General features: G+C 37.5%; 2 protein-coding genes across 3 annotated transcripts in view; one reads left to right on the top strand and one right to left on the bottom strand.

The window, feature by feature from the left end:
* The window catches only part of LOC109400937 (cadherin-87A), a 1,070,191-nt gene that overhangs the window by 199,433 nt on the left and 844,567 nt on the right, over positions 1-26,191 (top strand). The gene's annotated exons all lie outside the window — the stretch shown is intronic.
* On the bottom strand, positions 21,311-22,168 carry LOC134291750 (uncharacterized). Its single transcript, XM_062859899.1, has one exon. The coding sequence runs from the start codon at positions 22,166-22,168 to the stop codon at positions 21,311-21,313; it is 858 nt and encodes a 285-aa protein (XP_062715883.1).

The following is a 26,191-nucleotide window of genomic DNA, read 5'->3' as shown; positions in this document are numbered from 1 at the left end:
AATCTCTCCAAGAGATTCGAGACAATCTCTCCAAGAGATTCGAGAGAATCTCTCCAAGAGATTCGAGAGAATCTCTCCAAGAGATTCGAGAGAATCTCTCCAAGAGATTCGAGAGAATCTCTCCAAGAGATTCGAGAGAATCTCTCCAAGAGATTCGAGAGAATCTCTCCAAGAGATTCGAGAGAATCTCTCCAAGAGATTCGAGAGAATCTCTCCAAGAGATTCGAGAGAATCTCTCCTAGAGATTCGAGAGAATCTCTCCAAGAGATTCGAGAGAATCTCTCCAAGAGATTCGAGAGAATCTCTCCAAGAGATTCGAGAGAATCTCTCCTAGAAATTCGAAAGACTCTCCAAGAGATTCGAAAGAATCTCTCCAAGAGATTCGAAAGAATCTCTCCAAGAGATTCGAAAGAATCTCTCCAAGAGATTCGAAAGAATCTCTTGAAGAGATTCGAAAGAATCTCTTGAAGAGATTCGAAAGAATCTCTTGAAGAGATTCGAAAGAATCTCTCCAAGAGATTCGAAAGAATCTCTCCAAGAGATTCGAAAGAATCTCTCCAAGAGATTCGAAAGAATCTCTCCAAGAGATTTGAAAGAATCTCTCCAAGAGATTCGAAAGAATCTCTCCAAGAGATTCGAAAGAATCTCTCCAAGAGATTCGAAAGAATCTCTCCAAGAGATTCGAAAGAATCTCTCCAAGAGATTCGAAAGAATCTCTCCAAGAGATTCGAAAGAATCTCTCCAAGAGATTCGAAAGAATCTCTCCAAGAGATTCGAAAGAATCTCTCCAAGAGATTCGAAAGAATCTCTCCAAGAGATTCGAAGGAATCTCTCCAAGAGATTCGAAAGAATCTCTCCAAGAGATTCGAAAGAATCTCTCCAAGAGTTTCGAAAGAATCTCTCCAAGAGATTCGAATGAATTTCTCCAAGAGATTCGAAAGAATCTCTCCAAGAGATTCGAAAAAATCTCTCCAAGAGATTCGAAAGAATCTCTCCAAGAGATTCGAAAGAATCTCTCCAAGAGATTCGAAAGAATCTCTCCAAGAGATTCCAAAAAATCTCTCCAAGAGATTCGAAAGAATCTATCCAAGACATTCGAAAGAATCTCTCCAAGACATTCGAAAGAATCTCTCCAAGAGATTCGAAAAAATCTCTCCAAGAGATTCCAAAGAATCTCTCCAAGAGATTCGAAAGAATCTGTCCAAGAGATTCGAAAGAATCTCTCCAAGAGATTCGAAATTATCTCTTCAAGAGATTCGAAAGACCAAGAGATTCGAAGGAATCTCTCCAAGGGATTCAAAAGAATCCCCTCGAGGGATTTGTAGGAATCTCCCCGAGGAATTCGAAGGATTCGAAGGGATCCCTCGGAAGGAATCCCCACAAGGGGTTCACAGGATTCTCCACGAGGGATTCAAAGGAATCTCGACTGGGGATCCGCAGGAATACCTCCGAAAGATTCGAAGGAATACAGCCGAGGTTCGAGGGTTAGATGAATCCTCTTTGAACGATTCGAAGGTACTGATTCGCAGAGCGTCTAATTTAAATATTTCATCCAGCAGTGGAAATTTCTTCATCTCGAATTTCTATTTCCCACATCGGTGAACTTTCCATTCTCGCTTGATGTCAGAAAAAGTTATAGCATGTGAGACGAAGACACAAACAGGATACAATGGGACATCGTGTTCGCGCTCACACGGTTCCTCAACCCCGGTGGAACCGTTGCGTTGGTTTGTTGGTTGCTGGCAGTATGTAGATATCGTTCCAAGACACACCGAGAGAAGATACACCGGCAATCATAAACATTGTTGGAAATTTTTCGTGTACCACCACATCCAATCATAACACAATTGATTATCGCTGGCATTGGAATCGGAAGTTTGTTTTCGTGTGCTGTCTGCTTTTCCCTGCATCGTATCCCCATATGTACGATGACGACCCGGGCGGGGGTTACTCCGGACCCGATCGATACGGGGTCTACGGGCTGGGACTCGGGTTCGGGTGTTTTATTTATGTTTGGGATTTTGCTTCGCTTTATCCCTGCCCTCGCATCCCTATAGCTACTGATCTACTTTGGCTCAGACTTATCAGACTAACGCCGAACGTGGAGCTTTTTTTCTTTTTTTTTTTAGCATGGGTGTAGATGTATGTATCGAAAAGAATTCTCGCCGGGGGCCAAATGTGGGAAATTGACTTTACACATGCTGATGCTGGGTAATATTTTTCCTAGGAGGGAGTGGAGGGAGCAAAAAAGTTTCAAAGGATTCAAGTGAGATGAGCGCGAGATGTATTATGCCAGTATTGTTGTGTTTAGGAGTTTGAAACTAATAGGCCACATATAAAAAAAAAAAGATTTTGATTTGAGAAGAAGTTTAACTTAAGCTTTGGCTTGGAGATGAACCAGCATCGGGCTGATGCCGTGCGTGCATGCACGCAATAACAAGAATATGATCTTTTTTACGTACCTCGTAAACAAAACTTACAGTTCACCGAATCACGTTCGTTAATTATATTTCGGTGTTCTTCTGCATTCTTTGAAGGACCACATTCGATCGACATTTCAAACCATCCTCTTTCATCGTAAATCAGCCATTCAATCCCACCACACAGCACTACACACTTAGCTGCAAATGATATACGATGAGTACCAATGTGCTTGATGATAAGAACCAACCCACCGAAACCCGTCTATCACCCATATAGCTTCACCTAGAAGCACCTATTCGGACAAATCTTTCAAAATCCCTGCAAAAACTCATATCCTCAAGTGGTACAACAAAAGCTCTTGTCTGCTCCTGTGTCAGGATCACCATCAGCAGTCGCCTGGGACCAGAAACCAGGAGGACGTGTGGCTGTAGTGCAGTGAAAGAGCACACATAGTCCGTCCAAACATACCTACCTAGTACCAGACGGTCGTCATTCAGACGGTGCGGTGAGTGGTGAGGTTCATCCAGCAGCAACATTGAAAGCACTTATCTTCTCTCCGGCCGGACCGAGTTGACCTCACACGTGGATGGCTAACGCCACTGCCGTGCAGCTACTTACGTATACTTGGCTTCGGGGCAGCTGGACAGTGCACATCTGGCGGAAGAGCACAATCACCTGGTCAACATTAGATTTTTTCTTATGATTTTTCGTCCTAACTAACCTTTGTTTTAGATTAGCAGGGCAGAGCTCTCAGCAGAGCAGAGCTCAGAGCGGAGCAAAGCTCAGAGCGGAGCTGAGCTCAGAGCGGAGCAGAGCTCAGAGCGGAGCAAAGCTCAGAGCGGAGCTGAGCTCAAAGCAGAGCAGAGCTCAGAGAAGATCAGAACCCAGAGAAGAGCAGAGCTCAAAGTAGAGCAGAGCGCTGAGTAAAGCAGAGTAGAGCTCAGACCGAAGCAGAACTCAGAGAAGAGTAGAGCTCAGAGCAGAGCAGAGCAGAGCTCGGAGCAGAGCAGAACTGAGCTCGGAGCAGAGCAGAGCTCGGATCAGAGCAGAGCTCGGAGCAGAGCAGAGCTCGGAGCAGAGCAGAGCTCAGAGCAGAGCAGAGCTCAGAGCAGAGCAGAACTCAGAGCAGAGCAGAGCTCAGAGCAGAGCAGAGCTCAGAGCAGAGCAGAGCTCAGAGCAGAGCAGAGCTCAGAGCAGAGCAGAGCTCAGAGCAGAGCAGAGCAGAGCTCAGAGCAGAGCAGAGCTCAGAGCAGAGCTCAGAGCAGAGCAGAGCAGAGCTCGGAGCAGAGCAGAGCTCGGAGCAGAGCAGAGTTCGGAGCAGAGCAGAGCTCGGAGCAGAGCATAGCTCGAAGCAGAGCAGAGCTCGGAACAGAGCAGAGCACAGAGCGGAGCAGAGCTCAGTGCGGAGCAGAGCTCAGAGCGGAGCATTAGCTCATAGAAGAGCAGAACCCAGAGAAGAGCAGAGCAGAACTCAGAGCAGAGCAGAGCTCAAAGCAGAGCTCAGAGCAGAGCAGAGCAGAGCTCCGAGAAGAGCAGAGCAGAGCTTCGAGCAGAGCTCAGAGCAGACCATAGCTCAGAGCAGACCAGAGCTCAGAGTAGAGCAGAGCAGATTGATTCGACTGATTTTAGTTGAAATTCTAATTCTACATTTCTGATTTAGTCCACCCCTTACATGGATCACATCCCAATGTGCGCGTAGGTGCTTGGGTCAGATTAGCTACACAGATGGCACGGAACACACGTGTGGAAACGTTTTTGTGGACGAACGTGATGGCGGTCGATGTGGTGGTCGGTCGGTTGGTTGGTCGAGCAGCAGCGTCAGGATATTGTAAAAGTCGTCGCACACGTTACGGCAGCACAGTTCGGGGGCGTTGTTGCGGCGATTTGTTTCCATTCACCGGCTTTCGTCGGAGGAAAAGGACCGATGTTCTATATCTACTAGGAGCTAATTATGACGCAATTCAAGTGGTGCTTTCCGGGCCAGTAGTGTATTGAGGTGGATGTTTGAGTCGTGTGTTAGGAATCTGGAGGAATTATGAGGGCTCCGAATATAATTTTGATAGTCTACTTCTTCCTTAAAGTTTCACTGTTCTCCTTGATTCTCTTTATTGCTTATTGACATTTACTTCTTGTTTTCTTGCTCCTGCCCATAGTCAACGTAATAATATTTCCTTTTTTTTCTTATTTCAGGTAATTACAACTTATACCCGTACTATTTAAGTAAGACAATGTGACGGTACTTGTCTGGTCACTTCGGTTTCCATGTGGCACAAAATAAATCGGGATATCACACATTTATTTAAATAAATCATAAATAAATCGTGTTTTCTTCTACTTACCGGATAAATAGTTCAAATACATATACAGGGTGTTAGGTTCCTGAGTGCAAACTTTTTAAAGGGTGAAAAATATAGTTCTACGCATATGGTCAAATCTCATCCGTTACGTAGTTATTGAAATTTCCATGTTTTTGATTATTATTGCCTTAACTGGCTATAACTTTAAAATGGTCAAACTTATCGCAGTTTTTTACCCTTATTCGAAAGATTATTGAATTTTCTATCAAATGGCATCTTTGAATCGATTGGTTTAGTTAAATAACTAAATTTTCTAGAGCAAATAGCTCAAAAGTAGTGAATTTTAATTAGTTTTTGTCAATTATCTTTGAAAAATGCATAGTAAATTGAAATTCTTTCTTAGGCAAAGTTGTGGCTCCTGTTTCACTCTACAATTCGTTTTTTGACATCAAACTTCTATCTCTACAACAACAATTTTTTACGCATTTTTCAAAGATAATTGACAAAAATCAAATAAAATACACTACTTTTGAGCTATTTGCTCTAGAAAACATAGTTATTTAACAAATCAAATCGATTCAAACATGCCATTTGATAGAAAATTCAATAATCTTTCGAATAAGGGTGAAAAAACTGCGATAAGTTTGTCCATTTTAAAGTTATAGCCGGTTAAGGCAATAAAAATCAAAAACATTGAAAGTTCAATAACTACGTAACGGTTGAGATTTGACCATATGCGTAGAACAATGTTTTCACTATTTATGGTCCTCTATCATCCTTTAAAATATTTGCACTCACGAACCTAACACCCTGTATATATCTTGCGAGTAATATTAAAAAAAAAATGCCAATTTCTATTTTTAATGTAAAAAATATAATAAAAATGTTCTATTTTTTTGAGAATCGACACATAAATTAAATTTGGAAAAAAATAGATAAAATAATTTGACCATCCAAAATTTTGAGGCTGGAATCAACTTTCGTCAAAAAATGGGAAAAAAATTTCTTTTTTCAATGTATAAAATATTATAAAATGTTCAATTTTTTTGAGAATCGACAAATAAATTAAATTTGGAAAAAAATAGATAAAATAATTTGACCATTCAAAATTTTGAGGCTGGAAGACAACTTTCGTCAAAAAATGGGAAAAAATCGAAGGATATTTTGTTTGGAATATCAAAATTATATAACATTTAACATATATTCACGATGAATATTAGTTGCAGTGTATTTTTTTTCTAAAAGTCCTTCAATTAACCTGAATCATTTCATTCCAACAAAGCGTTTTCGAGTTATGATTTTATGAAAAAGAAAATTAGGCTTTTAAAAAATTAGATTGAGTAAATTGCAAAACAAATAACGACGTATTACGCCCCAAATCAAAATCGGAGTTGGCAGCCCCCTCTCAGACTACAATGATACTTTCTAGGAGTGTAGACCTTGACTAGATATGCGTTTATGCATACTTGATTCCTTCCATATTTTTTATCTAGACTATCTTTTGAAAGTGGCTTAATTTTTTTAAACGATTTTTTTCTTCAAATATGTTTAATAAAAAAAACTACTACAAAAAAGTGTTTTGGGTATCAGAAATAGGTCAAGCTAAAAAAATATTTCAAAAAATTGAATTGAGCCCCACACCAAAAAATCATGTTTTATTAAAATTCAAAATCAATTAAAAAAAAACAGTTTTGAATTTCGATAAAATTTTACCTCAAGATAGGTTATTATATTCCCTACCAACCGTCCGTACACCACAGGATGGGCACTTTTAAAAACAAGTTTTTCAAACAAAAAATATTTCGTGTCCAAATGATTTTTCCTGTGTTTTTGTTGTCAAAAACTAAACCAGTGGAGGTCATAATCATCCTGGAATCGAATGAATCACATCCAAAGAAAAAAAGTATTTTTAAAAATTCGAAGTCGATTTAATAAAAAAAAAAAACACAATTCTTGCTAGAAATATTTTTTTTCCCTAATAGACTTTGAATTTTTAACAGTGATTGTTTTTCAATGCGGAGTTCAAGTTGGATTTTTTTTTCAATATTTTACTTGAAATTTGACTTATTTTGTGATAATCTCCCAGACATCACTTTTTTGTAGGATTAGTATTTTTTTTTATTAAACCCTTTTTAGGAAAAATAAATCGGTAAAAAAAGTTAAGTTTTTTTCATGAAAACAGTCTAGATGAAATTGAAGAAATTAAATATGCAAAGTGGCTCATCTAGGCAAGGTCTACATACCAAGAAAGTTTCATTGTAATCTGAGAAGGTGCTGCCAATATTTGTTCGAGTTGCCGCGAAAAACATTTTTAGATAGAAGCTCATGCATGAGGAAAATTTTTATTTAAATGGAGAACGGTCGCGTCAACGTGATTCGTAAGCTTATGAGCTTGGAGTTTGTGGAAGTTTCCATAAAACTACACGGAAAATAAAATGTTCCGTGAAAAAAATTGAATGTTTCAACAATAATCATAAAAACTCATAATGTTTTCGTATTGAAAAATCGGTATCCCTAATAGGCTTCCAGGAAAGATATAAAAGTGTAGGGATCAGCATTGGGCAAATCTGACTGAGACATCGATTTTTGTAAATCGGTTCGAATCGGATCAGCAGAATCGATTCACCGATTTAATCGAATGCTTTGAATCGATGTTTTCACATCGATTCGATATTTATAAAATATTACAAAACTATAAAATGATTCGTTTTCTGCATGTAGTTCAAGTTCATGGTATGTTTTACTTGTCTAAATAAATTCAACATCAAAATTTGAGATTGCACATCGAACATTTTGCGACTCTGATTGGAAAATGGATATAACGTTGAGACAGTGCATTCTAAAAAAAAAAATAATAATAATATGTTTGAATCGAAAGAAAAATCCTGAGATCCTGATATTTCCCAGAACTCTGAGAAGTATTTCCATATAGTACTGAGAGAAATTCCCCCTAAATCTTTAAAGAGACTTCTCCAGTATTCTGAAAGGAGTTCCTCTAGATTTATGAGAGAGATTTCTTCAGAATGCTGAAAATGATTCCACCAGAATCCTGAGCGACATTATCTACAAAAGAAAGCAAGACTCTTCCGGTATCTTGGTAGGAATTCTCTCTGAATTGTTCCTAGATTTCCTAGATTTCTGATCTGAGACTACTCCATATCTATAAGACGGATTGTCTCAGAGTCCCGAGAGGAATTCATGTGATAGATTGTCTCAAAATCCTAAGAGATGCTTCCCCTTGTGATTCTTCCAAAATGTTCCAGAATCCCAAGATGAATTCTCCCAGAATCCTGAGAGGAGTTCTAAGACCGATTCTTCCACATTCTTGAGATGAATTCATCTAGAACAATTTGGAAGATTCTCCCAAAAAAAAACAGATTTTCGAAATTCTAAGATGAATTTCCCAAGAAACTTAAAAGAAATGACCCAGAATTCTGAAAAGGGGAGCTTAGAACCCTAAGAAGGTTTACTCCAGAATCGTGAGCAAGGTTCCCTCAAAATACTGGGCAGGATTGCCTAAGAAATCTGAGATATACTCTCTCAGAATTCTTGGAGATACGATTCCCCATAATCCTGAGAAGAATCCCTCCAGAATCCTGTCAAGTATTCTCTCAGGATACAATGCTGGGTAGAATCCTTTAAAATGCTGAGAATAATTCTGCTCGAATCCCGAAAGATATTTCCCAGAATTCTACGAGTGATTTCCCCAGAACCCTGAGAGGGATCATATGAGGGGTTCTTCCAGATTCATAAGAGAAATACACCTAGAAACCTAAGAAGGATTTTTCCGAAAATCTGATAAGGATTCTTCCTGGAAGGGATTACGAAAACTTCTATAATGGACTTCCCCAGCATCCCGAGCAGAAAAGAATAGCAACTGAATAACATATTGAGGTATTAATCTTAAATACAATCATACCTCGATATGCCCTTCATTAGGTGGACATAACAGGCAATATAACAAAATCGAATACCTTGATTTTGTATGGAGAGCACCTTGAAAATAGCAAGTATTGTTATTTCAATAATGAATCCATACCTAAAATTTTATGTTCTGTATTTGTTATATAAAAGGTATTGAATAACAAAGTAATAACATTTTTTGTTATTAAATCGTGCATTTGTTTAATAACTTCATGATGTAATAGCAAAACATATTCTTCATTTATTTAACTGTAACTCAACAATAATCACATTGATTTCAAACTCTGCTCAAATACCTTTAATTGTTATTGTGATGTTCTCATGACATTTTGTACAATAATATTAAAATAACAATTTAAGGTATTAGAACATAAATTGTTCTTTGCATGGTATCTGTAAGGTATTTTCTTCTGTTCGGGATCTTGTGAAGGATTCTCTGGAATTCTGAGAAGTATTCCCACATAAAACAGAAAAATTACCACAGATTCATGAAAGACAATCCCCCAGAATCTTTGAAAGGACTCCACTAAACTTCTAAAAGGGATTGTCCCAGAAGTATGAGAGTGGTTCCTCTAGATACTTTAAATTATTACACCAGATTTTCAAGAGAATCTTCGCATAATCTTGCCAGGGATTTTCGCTGATTACTAAGAGGGACTCTCCCAGAATCCTGAAAAAGGGATTTCTGGGAGCAACTGCTCCAGAATACAGAAAACAGAATTCTACTGGGATTTTCGTAAAAGGCTGAGAAGGATTCCTTACGAACCCTAAGAGGAATCACAAAATCTATGCGAGGGATTCTCAAAAATCCAAATTTATCTAGAGAATTCTGACCAGAATTATTCTGAAAGAAAGTGCCCTAGAATCTTGAGGAATATAGCTCCAGAATCCCAAGGATTTCGCCAGAATCATGAGACAAATTCCCCAGAATCTTGAGAGAAATTTCTCCAGAATCTTTAACGGGGATTACCCCAGAATGCCGAATTTTCAGATAATACTTAGTGATATTCCCCCAGAATCTTAAAAGAGTCTAACGCTGAGTCCTGAGAAGGATACCACTAGAATCCTGTGTGGAATTCCCCCAGAATCCTAAGAAATATTCCCCCAGAATTCTGAGAGGAATTCCGCCACAATTCTGAGAATGCTGAGTATGATTCTCCAAGAAGTATGAGAGGAGTTCCTGAGAATGCTGAGCAAGATTTCCTCAGAATTCTGGGTGAGATCCAAGTGAGGGTCTTCCAGAATCCTTAGAGGAATAAAACCAGATCGTCCAGAAATTACTTATAATCCTGAAAGGGATTTCACCCTTGGTAGGGAACCCTGGTAGGGAAAACCCCAAAATCTAGAAATGAATTCCCTTAGAATCCAGAGATTCCCTAGAACTGTGATAGGTTGTTCCATATAATACTGCTGAGAAAAATTCCTCCATAATTTTTAAAGGGATTCTTCCATAACTGTGAGGATTCCTCTAAATTTTGTGAGAGATTCCTTCAAAATGCTGAAAATTATCACACCAGCATCTTAAGAGACCTTTTTCTAGAAAAGAGAGAAGAACTCTTCCAATAGGAATATTAAGGATTTCCCTAGAATCCTGAGAGAGATTACTCCAGTTTTCTGAGACGGATTCTCTCAGAATCTTTAATAGATTTAATTCTTCCAGAATCCTGAGGGATTTCCTCAGATTCCAGAGATGGATTCTCCCTGCATACTGTGACGGATTACCTCAGAATCCTTAGAGAAGTTTTTCCTCGGCATTCTCCCAGAATGCTTAGACGGATATGCCCAAAACACCCAGGCGGATTCTTCCAGAATCCTGAGAAGGATTCTTCTAGAATCCTGAGAGAAATTCTCCTGCAGTATTGAAAGACATCCCGTGAGATTCCTGAAAGAGATTGCCCCAGAACCATGAGAGGGATTCTCTACATTATTAAGAGAAATTCATCTAGAATCCTGAGAGGAATTCTCAAAAAATGAATGTTCGGTATCCAGAGATGGACCATCCTGAGAAGGATGCGCTAGAATCCCGAAAGGGACTCTATAGACCATAAGGAGGATCGCTTTAGAATCCTGAGAAAGACTCGATTTAATGGACCCTAGATTATATAGACCATCGATTTTATGTACTTCGATTTTGTGTACAGTGCATTCTAAAAAAAAGTAATTTAATATTTTTGAATCGAAAGAAAAATCTAATGTAAAAAATCGATTCGGTCGATTTCGTGGGGCTTCAACATCGATTCAAAAAATCGATTAATCGGAACAAAAACATCGATGTTGCGAACATCGATTTAAAATTGCCCAACGCTAGTAGGGATGTTCAAAAGTGAAAATCTGAAAATAAAAAAAAAAAACAAAATTCACAATATTGCGAATGAAAAAGATTCGCCTTCCAAAACATGTTTAAATCGATTTCAGATGACGAAAAATGATATAAACAGGTTTTTATTTATACCATTACCCGTCCCAGGAACGCTTTTTTTCGGCCTAAGAATAATTAAAAAAAAAACACTGACAAAACATCTTTCCTATAAATTATTTGGCGAATTTTCGAAAGTTAAAACACAACGTGATCTTGAAATATTGGTATGATTTCACCAAAATCAACTGAATTCTCTTAGAAACTAATTTGTAAATTTTACCAGAAATTTGATTACAATATCCATTTCCTTAAAAAAGAAGATTTTGACAATTGCTTGACAAATCTCCGTAAAATTTGCATCAAAACTGTATAAATAGAGTCTACAAGAAGGTATGCCATAAGTACATCCTGAAATTTTTGCATAAATCCTTCATTTAATGGATATTAATAAGAATTCTTCCTGGAATTTCACCTGGGTTTCGAGAAATTTTATTTTTTGTATTATTTTTCCGAGCAAAAGTTTTACTCGTATTTTAGCTTTAAATATCTCCGAAAAATCGTCCAGGATCAAATTCAAAAACTTTTAAAAGGGACATCTATTTTGTCTACAGTTTCATAGTACTAATTTTGCTATTGGAACAGAGCATGCTCCTATATAAGTGTTCCCTCACCAGTGTCCCCGGAATCGGAAATCCAGAAAAATTCTTCGCTGAAAAATCCAATAGAATTCCAAGCAAGATTTTCACTCCGACGAACTCGATTCCACGGACATTCCTGACCCACTGCAGCGTAAAAGACGCTGTACCGATTGCGAAGACAAAAAAAACACAAACCATCCGTTCCGACGAGCGGGGTCGACGACGGAACGAAACTATGCAGCAACACGGATCGGAAACGGAACCTCCATCCGACAGAAAAAAGGCGCCAGCTTTCCCAAATCTCGAAACTGAAACAGAACCAATTCCAGCTCGGATTCCTTTCGACGGAGTTAGCAACCGCTCCCAACAAGAGCTTCTTATCCGTTGCCTCCCGGCCGGTCGGTCTTGGCTGGACTTACGGGGTATGCGATATTCCGAATGAATTTGGCCAATTACGTCTTGGAACAAAATTTTGCAGAAATGGAATTCAACTAGGCGAATTTCGGTTCGCCAAATACTAAAAATTCTTTAAATAATAGACATTAACTGAATTAAACGGAATTCTGTAGAACTTTTTTTTATAAATTTCGAATAAAAAGAAGGTTTATAGAGTGGTGGTAGTCAAATCAAGAGAATATTGTACCATATTTACTTTCAAGCATTTCCATCTCAACGCACGAATCGCGTGGACGCGACCTTTTTCAAATCAAATGAAGTTCTGATCATGTATGAGCTTCTATCTGAAAATGTTTTGCCTGGTTAATGTTTATTTGTTTTGCAATATTCTTCTCTAAACTTTTGAAAGGGGCAAATGAAAAATAAAAAAACTAATTTTTTTCTTCAAAAAGTTTCAACTTGAAAATGGTTCGTTGGATTGAAATGATGTCTAAAGGACTTTTAGAGGGGAAAAAATACCCTGATAGTAATATTCGTCGCGGATCTTTGTTAGATGTCACATTTTTTTTTTTCAAAAACTTTACGCTTGTTTATTATTTTATTATAGAAAGCTGACCTTCAGCCTTAAAATTTTATCAAAAACAGATTTTACGTACAAATTCTAATAAAAAATCCATTGTTTTGCATTCATCAATACTTAAGTTACAGCAAATTTGGACCTTGTTAAATGTTATTAGAGATGGTCTGATAATTTACATATCTGAGAAATGATCCTTTTATGATTTAATCCTTTTATAAGATATAATCCTTGTATGATAAAAACCGCGAAACAGTAAAAAACTCAAATAACATTTTACTAAGTTCCTTACACTTTTCTTAATTTTTTTATTTGTTCAATTCGCTGTAACTTCAGTATGGCTGTAACTTAAATATGTTTCATTGGACTTGTACGTAGCATCTATTTTTTATATCAAAAATCTCAAACATTGTTCCCTTTTGCTTGTTTTTAAAATCGATTAAGAATAAATATTCAAGAAAAAAATAGAAAGAAGCGCCATTTCTGACTACTTGTCAAATTTTGAGGCTAGAAGTCAGCTTTCTACAATTATAAAAACATCGAAGAGTAAGGTTTCGGAAAATTGAAATTTTATGACATTTAACATAGATCCTCGAAAAATGTTACTCTCGGTATATTTTTTTTCTATAAGTCCTTCAAATATCCTCAAACATCCTGAAAATCACCATTTCAATCCAACAAACCGTTTTCGAGTTATATTTTTTTGAAGAAAATAGGTTTTCTTCATACACGCTTCTCAAAAGTTAGGTGAGAAATAATGGCTATGTGTTGATGCAAACGCAAATGATTCACGAAATCCAGCGCATGAACAAAATCTGATTTAAATGGAAATTATGTTTAGTCACAAATGGTATATGTTTTCGCGTTTTGGGAAATGCTTTTTCACAGGATGCCGATCAACACTAGCTTACAAAATAAAACGAAAGTCGTGAACTTCTGTTAACGACCAAAATTTTTGAAGCATAATTTAGCGCTGATTTCGAAACCGTGTTTCAAAAAATTTTAAGTAGAACAGTTTTTGAGTTAAAGCTCAATATCGAGTTTTACAACTTTTAAAAATATGGAATTTAAGAAAATTCAAATATTTTGTGTTTTGTTCAACCAATTTCAAATCTTTTTCCATAATTTAAAAGCTGAACACAATACCATTCGATCATCTGAATGCAGGTATTGCATCAGATTGATGAAATTCAAGATATTGGTACGTTTTTGGGACGATCTCCTTAAATTTTAGCAAAATTTCCAAAAATATATGAAGAAATGTATTTTTTTTTTCAATAAGAAAAAAACAATCTAAAAATTCTTTCTCAGCGTTTATTTGACATATCATATGTAGGCGAGTTACAGTAAAAAATTCAGCTCAATCGGAGCATTGATTACGGAGAATGAGATGTGTGAAGTGAGCGACGACTTTGCTTAAAAATAGAACAAAAATCGATTTCAAATCATCAACCTTGTATGGAAAGTCGAAAAAAAATTCCGCTCTACTGTAATTTTTTTCCTTCACGTTTTCGAACTCAGGGCATGATTCTACACCAAAAATCATCATCAGCTTACCGAGTTCAAAAATGCTGTAAACTAGCGTTATGTATGTATGTATGTAGGTAGCCACCATCCTAGCTTGAGTCTTGCTCTGCATGCAGTTCCACTTAAGGTGAAACGGGACGACGTGTTATTTTTCCTATCTTCCCTATCTTTCTAACTGTTTTCCTCGCGATTTTGAAGATGGTAATCTCGATTTCTATCGCACAGATGAGGCTGAAAAACAATCAGCATATGCATTGCAAGTGAGCATACACAATGATAGATTTTTGTTCCATTATATGAAGTAGTATCTGAGATTACCATCTTAGTAGCAATAGAGCAATGACGGATATTTTCTCGACCGTCCCGTTCGCCTTTAACAGTAAAGATAAAATTTCATTACCACTTTGAATTCAACATACCGCTGTATGAAGGGCCAAAAGGGGGTGTGGCGGACGGTTGTAGGACAAAAGTCGAAGGTCAACAGGTCGACGGTCAAAAGATCGAATGGTCAAAAGGTCGAAGGGTCAGAAGGTCGAAATAAAACAAATTTGTAGGACAAAAGGTCGAAACGACAAGGGGTCAAAGGCTCGAAAGGTGGAAAGGAAAAAAACGACGGAAAATAATCTTAAATCCTTTTAACCGTCTTCTTTCTTACTTAACGGTATAATTGCAACTTGACCTGCAATTTTCAACCTTAGTGTTCTTTGAGTACTTCCACAGTTATAAAATGAAGGGAGTTCTTTGCCTGCCATTGCGTTAACTTGTATATTGTATGTTACACAATTTTACACCATACCCAGGAATTCCACAACATTTCCCGTCCGGAACGGGAATCTATTCTTTAATTTGGACTTTGTGTAAAAACTGGTACTAGTTTATTGAAGAACATATATCATCCTCTTGAACAACAGCAGTTCTTTGGAGCAACATATTTACGGCTATATGCGTGATTATCATTACTGTTTCCTATATAATTTTGCCTTCTTTGAAAAATAGGCTGTCCGCAAAAAAAATGTCAAAAAGCATCACCAGAAAATGCTTTTTGACATTTTTTTTGTGTACTTACTAATAATATAATTACTCATAATATGTTGCCTTCTTTTAAAAAAGTTCGTTTTTTCAAGTTATACTATCACAGTGGTTTTTTTGAATTTTTTAAATATCTAAATTAGTCTTATTGTTATTTTTTTATTATCGAGATTTTCAGCCCTCAGCTGGTTCATCTCGTAATATCTAAATTTCTCCCTCAAAGATCTACCGGGGATCGTGGCGTACTGGTCACACGTTAACGCTGTACAAAGTGTAAGTGCAGCTGCAAATTGGAATCGCGCACGTAGTGCCCTAGAGGACAAAAGAGCTGTAAATTAGGTTAAGTGGTTGAAGATTAAAAAAAAAAGAGATCAACGTTACGTTTTTATCAACCTCTAGTTCATTGTACTTATTAGACATTGATTTATTTTGATATTTTGTGCGTAATGTTTCTATTCGTTTTGACCATTTCTTTTTATTCCATCCAAATATTCAAATCATTATGAGTGACGCAAAATATTTATTGCGAACATCATCACGCTGCAGGTACTTGAGAAAAAAATTGAAATACGCTTCTCGAACCTAACGAATCCTGGTTCTTTCTGTTGTATTACTAACTACAGCCTTTGAGCTTTGGCCCTTTCAACCTTCTTCATTTCGACGTTTTGTCCTAGTTATTTTTTATTACATTTTTCATTCGACCTTTTGTCCTAGTTATATTTCCATTAAGACCTTTTGACCTTTTGACCACTTGCATTTTCGACCTTTTGTCATAGTTATTTTTTATTTCGACCTTTTGACCTTTCGACCTTTTTACTCTTCGACCTTTTGACCCTTTGACCTTTTGTCCTTTCGACCTTTTGACCGTCGATCTTATGACCTTCGACCTTTTGACCTTCGACCTTTTGACCTTCGACCTTTTGACCTTCGACCTTTTGTCATAGAACCCAAACTTATAGCTTGCTACACAACTTTGTCGAAGTCGGCATCATTCTATCTCATCAGGGTTCTGAGATAAAGGGGTTTGAATATTTTTGACACTAGCGCCGCTTAGCGAACGTATCTCGAACCAAGGTCGCCGTGGACAGAAAGTTCGGTTGTAGGACAAAAGCTCGAAGGTCGTAAGGTCGAAGATCAAAAGATCGACGGTCAAAAGGTCGAAAGGTCAAAACGTCGAAGGGTCAAAAGGTCGATATAAAAAAAATAAGGGCAGACAATTAAACGTTCCATAATAAATAAAAAATTTCCCATAAATAATTCGAAAAGTTCCAGTGAAGAAACAGGGGGATAAGCAGTAATAAATAACAAAAGTTCCATAAACAAATAAAAAAATGCATAAATAAATCAAAAGTTTCCATAAATAATTGATTTTTGAGCAATTAAAAACGCCAAAAATGCAATGAATAAATCAACTGTTGCAATAAAAAAAACCATTTTTCCCACCAAATAACTTCGAATTTTCCATAACTAAATCCGATTCTTCCATAATAAATTAGAAAATTCACAATAAAAAAAAAATTCGAAAAAGCAATAAAATGCAACAAAAAATGACGAAATTACCCATGAAAAACAAATGCAGGAAAGTATGTCGGCTGTTCGGGTTCGTTTGGAAGTTGACCATCAATGTTAACTTCTTTTCCCGATCAGCCTAGATAGCTGTGTAGTGTCGGTAGCGGTTGTCTCAATTGGCTAAGAATAACACTACGGACCGCCTGATCCAGTGGTAAGAGTCCACTAAACAGGTGACCCCTAATTCATGGTGTTATGCGGCTTTATGCTTACCGTGCCAAAGAATGAATGGTTAGGGGGGTCTAATAAAAACCTAACCACAAACGGAGCCTGTGGAGAATTAGGGCGTCCTCCACAGTATTACGCCCTTACTGCACTAACCGGAGCAATAGTGCAGTGGACCTTGCGTTTCTCCGAGATAATCAGTTGCCCTTCTTAAGTCTCAAATTTGAGGCTAAATAAGGGCGGGGTTATTCAAATGTTGTTAATTAGCTTACATTACTGCCTATATGGGTTCGCTTAATGCGTTTTCGCCATTGGCGTTTTTCAATTGACTACGATTTGGTTCGTCGTTGATTTTTCCTTTTTGTGCTGTGATTGTGAAGTGCGTTATCCTGTCTAGTTTGGGTAGTGGCTACGGCAAGGAAACCTCAGATCAATTTTCAGCGTTAAAAGCGTATGTAGCCCAAGTGGATCTACTTCAAAAAGTTCATTTTCGTAGGGTAACTTCTGTCTAGGTTACCTTGTGAACCCAGCTTTGCTTTTTTCATTATAGATGAACTGTCGTGCCTCGAGCATGCTCTATTTTAGAATAACGTTAACAGTATGTTTCAACCTTTTCTTATGGATGCCTTCAAGCAAGCTCTTGTTTTCAGCATCTTTTCGCTGATATTTGGCATCTGAAGTAGCTCAAACATTGATTTGAGATGCTTCAGTTTGATGGAATACTTAGGTAGTACAGTTCATGGTTAACTTAACATAGAATTGCACCTAACCCAACTCTGCATGAGCAGAATTTGTCATGAGTTGACTGATTGGCATGTGTCAGATGAGGACTCTCCATTTGACCTTTTTGCACTTTGGAGTGTTCCTTCGCAAACTTTGCGTATTCAGGCGTCCCTGCTCAACAAGCTAGGGAACCTGTAATAATTGGTTGCGATCACATTTTATGGATAACTCGCTTCCATTGCTACTCCAAGAGAGTTTCATTATGGTTTTGTTATTACAACGCCCTTCATTGTGGTATACCATAGCTACTGCTTTGAAAGAAGCTTGTCCTCTGCGGTCTGTGCGGACCGCAAGAGGTATTCCGGAATGGAACTCGGACCTGTTCAAGTTCTAAATATCTTCGGATAAACCAGTTTTTTGTATAGCTATGAATCTTTAGCTTCTACCCCGAGGATTGTAGCTATAGAATCGATTTAGTGAGCACTAAAAAGCTCTGCTTACTTCAAATCTCCTGGAGCAAATGGGGCTTTGTCCTATTTTTCTCCAGAGGGATTTGAGTTTTTCAAACATGTTTTGAACTCTTGTAGTTTTCTATTGGGTATTTTCATGGCATGAAATTACTCTGTAGTTTTATCCCGAAAGGGTGCGTGCGTTGTAAAAAGAAGGAATAAGTTCCAGATTTATCTGGTTACGTCGTTCTTTCTGAAATGCTCGAAACGCATTGTCGATTATCACATCTGTGATGTTCGTCTGGCTAACATGCCTGTTCATGTGAACTCACATGTCTCCCAATTTGGGATGTCCACAGTGACTCTTTTACATAAAGTTGTATACGTTTCCAAGAAAGCACTCGCTCAAACGTAGTTTTTGCTTGGGTGATTTCTTGAATATTGAGGATGCTTTTGATGACGTGCCTTTCTATGTCATATTGAATGTCGCATGACGTCGCAAGCTACCTCTAATGAGCTATAGGCTCTTTTTACGCTTATGCGTTTTACAGTGTCCTTTTCAGGGCACTGATTAACCCCGTTGTGGTGTGAGCTACAAGCTCTCGTTGCGCTTATGCGTTCATTCCCTCTTCTAGGGCACCCCTTCCTATTTCATCACCTTTCCCTTTCCCAATTCCCATCCCTTGTCCCATTCTCCCTCAGGTAAATGATGAAATAGGCTCATATGTATGGCGATGGCACAAATGTCCCAAATGGAGGATAACGTGCCTTTGGAGCCGGCCTTCTGATACCTGATACCTGATAAATCCGATTCTTCCATAATAAATTAGAAAATTCACAATAAAAAAAAATTCGAAAAAGCAATAAAATGCAACAAAAAATGACGAAATTACCCATGAAAAACAAATGCAGGAAAGTATGAGACAGTGAAATGCTGAATCGCACTAATATGACTGAAACGACTGAAAAGCTTGCGTAACTATGATTGCAATTAACCGAGCAATTGCTTGCTGTCCGAACTCGCTATCGCTCGTTGGACCTAAAAAAGGGATAACATCTATGTTTGCATTACACAGGGCAAATTCTTTTATCTGTGGTTTGCCTAGAACTGAATCGATGCACTTGCGGTGCCTTCTGCCGCCTCAGTTCCTCAATCCTCTATGCGGCTTCACCGCACGGTCTACATAATTTTTTGGCTCAAAATGCATTTACATTTATTGCTCTTTTTTTTGACATTTATTGATAATTTATTTTTTTGTTTATTGCACTTTTTGAATTATTTATTGCTTTTTCAATATTTTTTATTGTTAACTAGCTGTCCAGGCAAACGTCGTTCTGCCTGCCTACTGTGTTTTTTGACATGCAACTCTGTAGAAAAATGCCCCTCAAAATGGAATTTCTGATTTTCCCGTTTTTCTTGCCTTCCCGGTCACTTTTCCTAATTATTTTTTCGTACGAACACGTCGGAGCCCTGGCGGTATGCAACAGTGAAAGAATCATGTCGATCTGTTGACCCGTTCCCGAGCCTATTCATGACATTCAAACACCATTCCATTTTTATTCATATAGATTTTCTAATTTGTTATGGAAAAGTCGAATTTATTTATGGAAAATACGGAGTTTTTCGTGGGAAAATTGGCTTTTCTATTGCAACAGTTGAATTATTCATTGCATTTTTGACGTTTTTAATTGCTCAAAAATCAATTATTTATGTAAACTTTTGATTTATTTATGCATTTTTTTATTTGTTTACGGAAATTTTGTTATTTATTACTGCTTACACTCCTGTTTCTTCACTGGGACTTTTGGAATTATTTATGAAGAATGATCACTTTCTTATGAGTCGTTTATATTTTAGTCTAAAAAAAATAAGTAGGACAAAAGTTCGAAATGACAAGTAATCAAATGGTCGAAAGGTGGAATGGAAAACAACGACCGAAAATGATCTTAAATTTTTTAATCGTCTTCTTTCTTACTTAATGTTATCATTGCAACTTGGCCTGCATCTTTCCAACTTAGTGTTCTTTTAGTAGAAGTACAATTATAAAATGAAGGGCTTTGTTTTTTTTTACTTAATCATTTATTTGAGGCTCATGCGCCAACAGGCATAACGGAGCCGAATTCAGTTATTTTTTTTTACAATTTCATGTTTTTGACTTATAAACTATGTTTGTTTTGGGGATCCGTAAAACTCGCGGTTTGGTCGAGGTTAGGGGTAACAATAATATTTGAGAAAAGGATAGGGTGATGAGGGCTTTTCGTTGACACATGACAACCTGATGTGGCTTATTGCTGCTGATCAAACGTATTGCCAGAAATTCGACAACATTTCCGTCCGTCCGAGCCGACGTTCTGATATTGTACAACAAATACCATTCTTTTAAACAACGGCAGTTCTTTGGAGTAACATATTTACAGCTATAGGCGTGATTATCATTACTGTTTCCGCTATAATTATGCCCTCTTTGAAAAATAGGCTGTTCTTTCTAGTAATGCCCTTTGACAATTTTTTGCGTACTTACTAATAATATAATTGTTCATAATATTTAGCTTTCTTTGAAAATAGGTCGTTCTTTCGAGTCATACTATCACAGCAGTTATTTTAATTTGACTTTAGATCTCCCTCAAAGATCTACTAAAATGCCGGGGCCCGTGGCATAGTGGTCACACGTTCACTACATAAGTGGATGTGGTCACGGATTAGATCCCAGCCCCGGCACATGTAATTATTCGTCAGTTGCTAACCAACCGAAATGTAGAGATCAACGTTACGTTTTTATCAACCTCTAGTGCATTGTACTTATTAGACATTGATTTTTTTTGATACTTTATACATAATGTTTCAATTCGGTTTGACCATATCTTTTTATTCCATCCAAATATTCTTATTGATTATGAGCGACGAAAAATATTTATGGTGTACATCATCGCGCTGCAGGTACTTGAATAAATTTGAAATCCGCTTCTCGATCCTAATGAATCCTGGTTCTTTCACTTGTATAACTACAGCCTTTTAGCTTTTGTCCTCCCAACCTTCTTCCTTTCGACGTTTTGCCCTAGTTACTTTTTATTACAACCTTTCGACCTTTTGACCAACCGACCTTTCGACCTTTTGTCCTAGTTATATTTTAATTTCGACCTACGATTCTGATTAGAACCGTCGACCAGATGGGCTTTGGCCACCTTTACGGCGGCCTCCCATAGACCACCAAAGTTGGGGGCACGCGGGGGAATCAGGTGCCACTGGATGTTTTCTTCGGCGAGATGCTTGTTGATTTTGTCGCTATCGGGTCCGGGCTGAAGCATTTGATACACCTTGTGCAGTGCATTTTTCGCGCCGATGAAATTTGTACCATTGGCGGAGTACAAATGCTGAGGCCTGTTTCGTCTCCAGACAAAACGATCGCCCTACTGCACTCGTAACAGCTCCGTATAGCACTTCGAACAGCTTTCCGACCGTTCAGGGGCCAGAATTCGTCGCGGACGACTGCGAGAGTCATCTGAATCCCACTATGAACTAGCTTTCGATGATGGAATTTCAGTAGGAGGAGGGTAAACGGGTGAAAGCCGGGGAGAACTATTTGGTGCTTCACGTCGTAGGGTGTGTCAGCTAGTCGCAACCGGCCACCGACACGGATCAGTCCATCAGCGTCAAGGAATGGGCTTAGCAGGCGAAGAGGCGATTTACTAGACACTATGAATCCTTTCTTCAGGCGGTGCAGATCATCGGGAAACCTTTTATCCTGGACGAATCGGACCAGGGCTGTCTTGGCATGCTGAAGTTCGGCAACGGAGAGTACACTGCTGAAATTTCGTCGCTGTTTGTAACGGGCATTGTTGCAAAAACGAAAGCAGAATCCGACTACATTGAGAAGAGTTTGGTACGACGAAAACCTTTCGAACAGTGGATCCGGATGGAGAATCTGCTCAGAATCACATTTTTTTTTCAACTCCAATTCTTCTACGCTGAACTTGGTTTCTGGGATGCCTTGGGAGGGCCACGTTGATTTGTCTTCACGTAACCACGGGGGACCGTGCTTCCACAGCTCGCTGCGGATCAGCTCTTCTACGAAAACTCCACGGGATATCATATCTGCAGGGTTTTCTTTCCCTGAAACGTGTTGCCAGTGCGAAGTAACGGTTGAAGCTTGAATTTCAGCGATACGGTTCGCTACGAACGTTTTATAATGAAACACTCCATTCTCTTTTTGATAAAAGCGCGGAAAATGGACTCAATCAAGTAAATCATGTAAATAATCAAAACAATTGCTATCTGGATTTACTATTTACTAATATGTCAGAAGATTTCTGCATATCTGAGGCACATGCTCCTTTATGGAAAAATGAAGTTTTCCATACTGCAATTGAATACTCCATATTCATTCATGAAAAAGTGACACCATTGGATAATAATTTGTCCGAACCATACTTTGACTTTAGGAATGCGAACTACCTTCTTCTGAAAAATGAATTGAACGGTATTAACTGGCAAGACTTATTACGTTATACTAAAATTGACCGAGCCGTTGATATTTTCTATAGAAACATATATGATATTCTGGAAAAAAAACAGTTCCAATAAAATACAAGAAAAAATCAAATACTAAATTCCTTTTGTGGTACAATAGGCTAGTTATTAATTTAAGAAACAGAAAACAAAATGCTCGCAAAGCATACAAAAGAAACAATACTTGTGAGAACCTTTCGTTCTATCTTGGTATATGTGATCAACTTAATTTGGAAATGACAAAGGCACATGAAAAATACACTGCGTCAATAGAAAGTAACATTATGTCAGATCAAAGCTTTTTTATAATTATGTTAAAGAAAAACAAAAATCAATTTATTTTCCATGAAAAATTATGTTAGATAATGTAACTGGCAACACATCAAGCGAGAAAATAATTATACATCTCATAATGATTCTGAGCGTGATTTCCAGTATTTTTCATATTCACCGCAACATGATGGAGACATTACTGTTTATAGTTTACCTTTAAATCGAATTTTGAATGCGCTTGAGTCCTTAGATTCCTCGAAAGGTGCTGGCAGGGCTGAAAATCGTCGCCGTACGACCAAGAAAGTCGACGACGAGAACGAAAACTAGATCGTCATCGTTGCTCGTTCCACATCGGATGACTCATTCAAGCCAGCGAATCGTCGTGAAGGGCTTGCGTCGTGACGAAAACAAAATCTTCATTCGTTTTGTTTCGCTCTTCGTCCAAGTGCGTCTAGCCGACGGAGTCAATGTTGCCACCAGCAACACACAAAAAAAAAGATTTTAATAAAAAAGATAATTGCTCCTGGAATCAAACAACGAACCTCTAGATTACCAATCAAGCACTCTTACCAACTGAGCTAGTGAGGTTTCACACCAGCGTAAGTGCCGAAACGCGAATAAAAGCTATTTCCAGTTGGCGTTCGCTTCGCCCGTCGTCGCTTATTTCCAGGGGACAAAGAGGACGACGAAAAAGTTGGTGGGTGACTATTTATGATTGAGCTTCGTCGTGAAGCCGGCAGTCGGCGACGAAAAGGCTAATCGTCACCGTTGTTCTTTCGGACGAAGATTGTTTTATTGTTATCTTCACGCAGTCAGTGGTGACGAGAAGGACGATTGTCAACCCTGGGTGCTGGGCCAGATGGCTTACCACTAGTGTTCCTCAAAAGTCTATCAAAAGAAATAGTGAAACCACTATTTTGGTTGTTCAGTATTCAATTCTTCTTTAGAAACAGGTATTCTTCCACCGGCATGGAAAGAATCATTTCTAACCCCGATTTTTAAAAGTGGTAAAAAATCTGAAATAATCAACTATCGAGGTATGGCTATAATATCTTGAGTCCATAATCAACGACAATGTATTCTCACAACTTATGCCACTAATAACTAATAAACAACACGGTTTTGTTAGAGGACGGTCAACGGCAACTAATTTAGTAAACTTTGTGACATTCGCGCTAAATGTAATGAATAGGGAAAATTATGTTGAAGCTTTATATACTGATTTTAGTAAAGCATTTGATAGAAAGGATATAAGTTTGTTACTTTTAAAGTTGTCTAAATTAGGTTTCAACCCTAGATTACTTAAATGGATCGAGTCGTATTTTACGGAAAGAATTCAACGAGTAAGATTTAAAGAAAGCTTGTCAAAAATAGTATATGTGACATCTGGTGTTCCACAAGGCTAACATCTTGGTCCACTGTTGTTTATTTTGTTTGTGAATGATGTTGAACACGTTGTCAAATATCTTCATGTTTATATAAACGCTGCCGATATGAAACTTTTCATGGAGATACGTAAAGCATGTGACCTCAACATATTTCAAAATGAAATTGATATTTTCTTCTGCTGGTGTTGCAAAAATCTGTTAGAACTTAACATCAAAAATTGCAATTCAATTACATTCACAAGAAAATTAAACATAACTTATAAAGTGGTAACCCTAGGTGATAAAAATGTTGAAAGGCGTAATCTGGTTAGAGATCTAGGCGTTGTTCTCGACTCGAAACTTACCTTTGTTGATCATTATAACAATATTACATATAAAACAAGTAACATGCTCGGGTTCATCAAACTATTCAGTTTTCATTTTAATGATCCTTATACAATTAAAACACTTTATGTGACATACGTAAGACCTCTTCTTGAATATTGTTGTGTTGTTTGGGCTCCATATCAGGCTGCACACATTAACCGGATAGAGTCGATCCAAAAACAGTTTTTGCTGTTTGCTTTAAGGAAACTAGGCTGGGTTCACTTACCGCTACCATCTTATGAGGCACGGAGCATGTTGATTCATTTAGATAGCCTCGAACATCGAAGAGATTTTGCCATGATTGCTTTTATAAGGGACGTTATATCAAATAGAATACGCTCTCCTGCATTATTGAAAAATTTGAATTTCTCTGCTCCCACTCGTTTATTATGAAATAGAAACTTATTTTTTATTAATTACCACAGAACAAACTATGCCAAATATGGGCCATTGAATAGGATGATGTCTTGCTACAATACACATAGTGACAGAATTGATATGACAATGAGTAGAGATATGCTTAAAAGGCATTTTTGAGACGAATAGGGTTAGGTGATAGGTCTAAGCAACCATTGTACTATAGTATACTTATAATTGTAACGGTCTACGAATTGATTGACGACAATAAAAATATAATGTGAATAGTAGTAATCAAATATACTGAGGAGAATAATCACATAAATATGAAATGAAATGTACGTAAAAAATCATGCAGTTTCCCATATCGCATATGAGGAAACACAACGTTAATTGTAATCTCACTTAAAAATAAATTTTTTTTTTCAACTAGCAAAAAATTTTCTTCTTCAAAACCAACGAAATCAAGTTTCGTTGAACTGGCATCGTTGGCAGAACTTGTTTGCGTCACGCCTACGTTGCACGTCAACACTAGTATCACATCGATTACCTTCAACACTACCACACATATAGTAAAATTCAAATATCTTGCGATTTGATCAACCAATTTAGAATATTTTTCCATAAATTAAAAGCTGAATACAATACCATTTGATCATCTGAATGCAGGTTTTGCGTCGGATTGATGAAATTAAAGATATTGGCGAATTTTAGGGACGATCTCCTTAAATTTTAGCTAAATTTCCAAAAATATATGAAGAAATGTATTTTTTTCAATAAGAAAAAAAACAATCTAAAAATTCTTTCTCAACGTTTATTTGACATATCATATGTAGGCGAGTTACAGTAAAAAATTCAGCTCAATCGGAGCATTGATGACGGAGAATGAGATGTGTAAAGTAAGCGACGTTGCTTAAAAATAGAACAAAAATCGATTTCAAATCATAAACCTTGTATGGAAAGTCGAAAAAATTTCCGCTCTACTGTAATTTTTTTCCTTCGCGTTTTCGAACTCAGGGCATGATTCCACACCAAAAATGATCATCAGCTTACCGAGTTAAAAAATGCGGTAAACTAGTGTTATGAAACCAATAATGATAGGCTATGAATCCATATTGAACGGCACTCTAAATCACAACGATGGCAACATTCTGGTAGTATCTGAAATTCCACTTTCAACTGGCTAACATGCTGTATTAATTATTATACACATTTTTTTAAAT

This window comes from Aedes albopictus, chromosome 1 (genome assembly GCF_035046485.1).
Source record: "Aedes albopictus strain Foshan chromosome 1, AalbF5, whole genome shotgun sequence".
NCBI lineage: Eukaryota > Metazoa > Arthropoda > Insecta > Diptera > Culicidae > Aedes > Aedes albopictus.
The sequence above is the reverse complement of the archived record's forward strand: the minus strand, read 5'-3'. Positions and strand labels throughout refer to the sequence as shown.

Excerpts from the sequence above, each read along its gene's own strand:
- LOC134291750 (XM_062859899.1), bottom strand. The coding sequence starts at position 22,168 with ATGATATCCCGTGGAGTTTTCGTAGAAGAGCTGATCCGCAGCGAGCTG.